The sequence below is a fragment of the Cryptomeria japonica genome, chromosome 6, assembly GCF_030272615.1.
Source record: "Cryptomeria japonica chromosome 6, Sugi_1.0, whole genome shotgun sequence".
NCBI lineage: Eukaryota > Viridiplantae > Streptophyta > Pinopsida > Cupressales > Cupressaceae > Cryptomeria > Cryptomeria japonica.
This window is the reverse complement of record NC_081410.1, coordinates 456,715,838-456,720,417: the sequence shown is the minus strand read 5'-3', so window position 1 is coordinate 456,720,417 and position 4,580 is coordinate 456,715,838. Positions and strand designations below refer to the sequence as shown.

General features: G+C 40.0%; 1 protein-coding gene across 1 annotated transcript; it reads left to right on the top strand.

Moving 5' to 3' along the window:
* The first annotated feature begins 1,936 nt into the window (after nt 1–1,936).
* LOC131051028 (uncharacterized) lies at nt 1,937–4,167 on the top strand. The gene is made up of 2 exons (XM_057985373.2): nt 1,937–1,990; nt 3,790–4,167. Exons 1-2 carry the CDS (start codon nt 1,937–1,939, stop codon nt 4,165–4,167), a joined length of 432 nt encoding a protein of 143 aa, XP_057841356.1.
* The last annotated feature ends 413 nt before the right edge of the window (nt 4,168–4,580 follow it).

The following is a 4,580-nucleotide window of genomic DNA, read 5'->3' as shown; positions in this document are numbered from 1 at the left end:
CTCGTTACTTTCTTTTTGATTGTTAGAATAGACACAAACTGATTTTTCATTGTTATTATTCACACCCTTCTTTTCCTCATTTTCCATCTCGGTCACTTCATTCTTAGGGACAACCTCTGAGGGTGGATCATCATTTTTCCCTTTTGTTTGTCATTTTTGTTTCGAGTTGCTATCATTTTTAACATTCTTACCCTTCTTGAGTGGACAAGATTTCGCCCAATGACCTGACTTTTTACAATGAAAACATATAAATGGGAGAGATTCATATTCAATCACTTGGGTCCATTTCCCTAATTTGCACAAAATATCAATAGTTTGAGGCATATCTGACATTTGATAACATTAACACAAATACGAGCAAAAACCACCCTAGATTTAGTTGCAGTCATCGGGTCGATCGATAGAAGTTCACCAAATGATCTCGCAATCCCTTTAAAGACCTCCTCATTCCAGAACTCCAATGGAAAGCTAGGAAGACGTGTCCACACAGGTGTTGACACAAAAAAGGAATCATCCAAAAGGAGGTTAGGAGCCCATTTCTGTAAAGCCAAGGTTGACTTGCCAAACATCCATGGCCCTTCACAAAGCGCTTTATTCATATCTTCTTCATTATTAAAAGAAAAGGAAAAAAAACCCTAGGCAAAGCCGCCAAATCAACTTGACCTTTGAGAACCCATTTTCTCCTTATAAAGTTCCTTACGACATCGATATTAGGTCTAAACCCACCAAATCGTCCAACCAAGGTCATAGCTAAGCCAGACATAGTGAAATCAACCAGCTTATCCAGAACAGATATAGTAAAAGCCCCTGTCGCCAAATCAGAAAGATTTTTAACTTCCGGAAGTCCAGACTACACCAAAGACCTAACTCCAAAAAGAGATGACCATTTCTTTTCTTTACCTCTATCATGTGGGTCCCCAGTTTTGGAATCTTTATCTTCCACTAATTTGATTGTCGCCTTGTCCCCTTCAATACCCTAAGAAGCCTGAGGAGCTGCATGATTACCAGCTCCAACCGAAAAAAGAATGCCATCCCCATGAGTTCTGCCATCCCCATGTTTGAAATTTGAATTTCCCGCTTGCCACTCCTCTCCACCCATTCCCAATCCTTTTGTAATAGTTTCATTAGTTTCTTGCTACTTTATCATAGTTTTATTAGTATATTGTCAGACTTTTTTATGTTTTAATTATCCTTAAGACTACATTATCATCTAGTTATAATATATAAATGACATGTTGATATGGAATGCATTATGTGTTTTAATGGTTGATATATTGTCAAATTTTATGGATGATAATTTATGTGGATTATTGTTTGTTGTAAGAGACTAACATGCAACTTGAAGGGAACCCAAAGCCAATGCCAACTTAAAAGATCTCTGATACACCCACAACCAAAGGAGACTCACACTGTCGATTCACATGGAAGGAGTCAATGAATAGGAGAGTTATGATCACATAGACTCCTTGTCCACTTATGTCTTTAGAAAGCATAAAGGATTTATAACATCGTGGAGGATGATGAGGTTATGCCTCATTAATCCAAATTTAATGCATTGAATTGCATCCTTGATTGTGTGTTACTATGTAATAAAAGAGTATGTTCTAGAACATGACTCCTATAGGGTTAGTCATTATTTCTATTTTTATCTTATTGAATAAGTCACCTTGGTATTAGGGAAGAGTGACATCTATTTAGGTTCAGTTAGAAGAAGTAAATGATCCACTTCCTATGATTTCTTTAAAAAGGGGAAGTGTCATTTCAGTTAGGATCTTCTAAACTACGAGTTAAGTTATTTTTCATTTACCAATTACTTAATGATATAACTATAGACAATACACATAATAAGTGATACTATATCTTTTGCATACTTCTAATCTTTTTATCTTGAATATGAGTTATGAATGAGAATAAGAAATGACTGTTATTCCTTGAAATGGCATATTGTTACTTTTCAAAGATTGCACTCCTCAAGCAAGGGCCACTTGAGGTACTGTAATCATCCTTTCTCTTTTTTGTATTTAGTTTATTTATGAATGTAGTAGATAGATTGTTGTTAGTTTCTTAATTGTTGTTAAAGTTATCGTTATGGTTTGTTAGTATTGTTTGTACTTAGAGTCTTGGTTGCAACCAAACTGTCACTTTATCATATTATGAATTATTACCCACAACCATTGTTGAGTCACCTATAGAAATTATTGTATCATATAGTTTCTAGTTCCAAAACTATTCATGCTTTCATTAGTTAGTGTTTTCTATAGGAGTTGAGAAAATACAACACCACAGAGCCCAAATAATCTCTGCAAGCTGAAAAACCTGTTACAAGGAGAAGCAATGAAGCAAATCACAGAAGGAAAGAATACACAGGAAAAATATGCTCCAAAAGATGAGAGCTCAATAATAATCCTTCTTCATACAATGAAAAGAAAGAACTCAACCTTTAATAGGTCAAGAAACCCTAAAAGGGAAAACCTAGGTTTGCACATAATAATTAATTATATGCACCTAAAGTTAGCTTAATTGTAAAAGAGATAAAGGGAACTTAAATAATTAAACAAATAATATTTAATTAATCAAGTAAATACCCGAATACTCTAACACCCCCCCTTAAGCTAGACTTAGGGAGAAGCTAAAACCTAGAACAGCTACTAAAAGCAATAAAGATGGGTCTCGGTAACAAGGCCTGATTAGGTACCCAAATACAATGAAATCTCTATGAAACTGGAGAAATAGAGAAAACCACGTGGGAACAAAACTCTACTCCAAAAAGAGATGGAAAAGAACACCATTGAAGCATGAAGAACCTGCAAACTCTGTCGAAGAATAACTGCTGACCTGAAGAACCTCCACTGAAATAGAACATGACCAGGTAGAGAAGACTATAATCTATATGAGTGCCCTCAAATGACACTACTTGAATCATAAGGCAAACAAGGCAAAAACAACTGAAATTGAAGATACGGATGGCATGAAATACCAAAGCCTGAAGAGCTGATCAATTGAACCATGGAAGCATTAGAACCAACATGATAAACCTCCCCATAATGCGGAAGTGGGAGAGGGACAGGAACACTGAAAAGGACAACCAAAAACAACTACATGACGAAGAACCAAGAACATCAAAGGTCTTGAGACACATCATCATGAGGCGAATGTCGTGGAAGGAACACTCACTAGACAAAGGAAGATGGCAAACAACAGGCAAACATCAACCCCCTCATGGCACTTGATCAATAGTGCATGTACAACAAGACACAAGATATGCAAGATTCCAAGTAAAAAATGCATGATGGCACTTTATCTTAGTGCGTTTGCATAAATACAAGCTACAATGATAAGAAGACTGGAAATAGAAATGTGAACCAAAATAGAGACATCCTACTCAGAGAAGAGATCCCAGGACCTGAAACAACCACGATATCCACTAGAGTGCTGAAAAGCAAAAAAATGAATAAAATATGCATGGAGTAGAATCTGGAAATAAAACTCAGATGGCTGGAAAGTACACAGCACACGCTTTCCAAAAATATAAAATTTTCAAAAATAGAGGTCGGATGCTCATTCTATGGCTCCCGGAGTGCAAAACCTAGACCTCACTTTGACTGGAAAAAAACACACTCAAATAGAAAAATTGGGAAAAAATACCACCATGAGGTCGACCTTGGAACCATCTTTCCAATGCCTATTCATTTTTGAAAAAATGACTCCGTATGCCCAAGATAGGGCCAAAAAATCAAACCCCCCCTGAAAAAGCCAAAAAAGGGAGTCTAGTGGCTTGTTTGGGCGGAGGTGGCTAGGGAGCGGCGCTCTGGTGGTGCTCCGGTGGCAGCCTGGTGGTGGCTCGGTGGTAGGGCGGAGCCTCCTCGGGGGTTGGGCGGAGCGGAGCCAAGGGGCCAGGCTGCGGAGGAGGTCGGGCCGGGCGACGGAGGAGTTCGAGCTGAGTGGCGGAAGTTGGCGGCGGGGAGGCCGGGCCGGGCGGCGACCGGGGAGCTGGGGGCCACAGGGAGCGAAGGCCGGGGGCTGCAAGGAGTGGAGGCCGGGGGCTGCAGGCGGCGGCGAGCCGGGGAGCTAGGGGCCGCAGGCGGTGGCGGGGTCACCGGAGGTCGACAACACGGGGTCGCCAAAGGGGGCCGGGCCGGCGGGGGTCGGCAGTTCCCAAAAGTGTAGGGAGGCCGGTAGGGGTGCGGGGCCTGAGGTCCTGCATGGTGGCAGGGGGCCCCACGATACCCTGCATTCCAAAAAAAACAATTTTTTTTTAAAACCTTATTTTTTTCCTTTGCTTTTTTTTTCAAGAAATTTTTTTAATTAAAAAGAAAAAATTCGGCCTACATGTCGTAAAAAGGAAAAAAAAAAAATTTTCAATTTTTTCTCGATTTGCGTGCCAGGGTTGTACGACCTGGATCTGAGAAAAAAAAATTCACCCAGAGGCTTAGGAACCAAAATAGGTTGAATTTTATATGACCATAGGGGTTTTCGGGCCTTCTGAGCATGATGGTGAGGTCCGTTTACCCCCAAAGTGCTCAGAAAAATAGCTCAAACCCTAGGTACATAAAAAAAATTCCTGAAACCCCATATTTGCT

Coding starts and splice junctions, on each gene's coding strand:
- LOC131051028 (XM_057985373.2), top strand. CDS start 1,937: ATGGCATATTGTTACTTTTCAAAGATTGCACTCCTCAAGCAAGGGCCA. Junction 1,991..3,789: donor TCAAGCAAGGGCCACTTGAG/GTACTGTAATCA, acceptor GTTTGGGCGGAG/GTGGCTAGGGAGCGGCGCTC.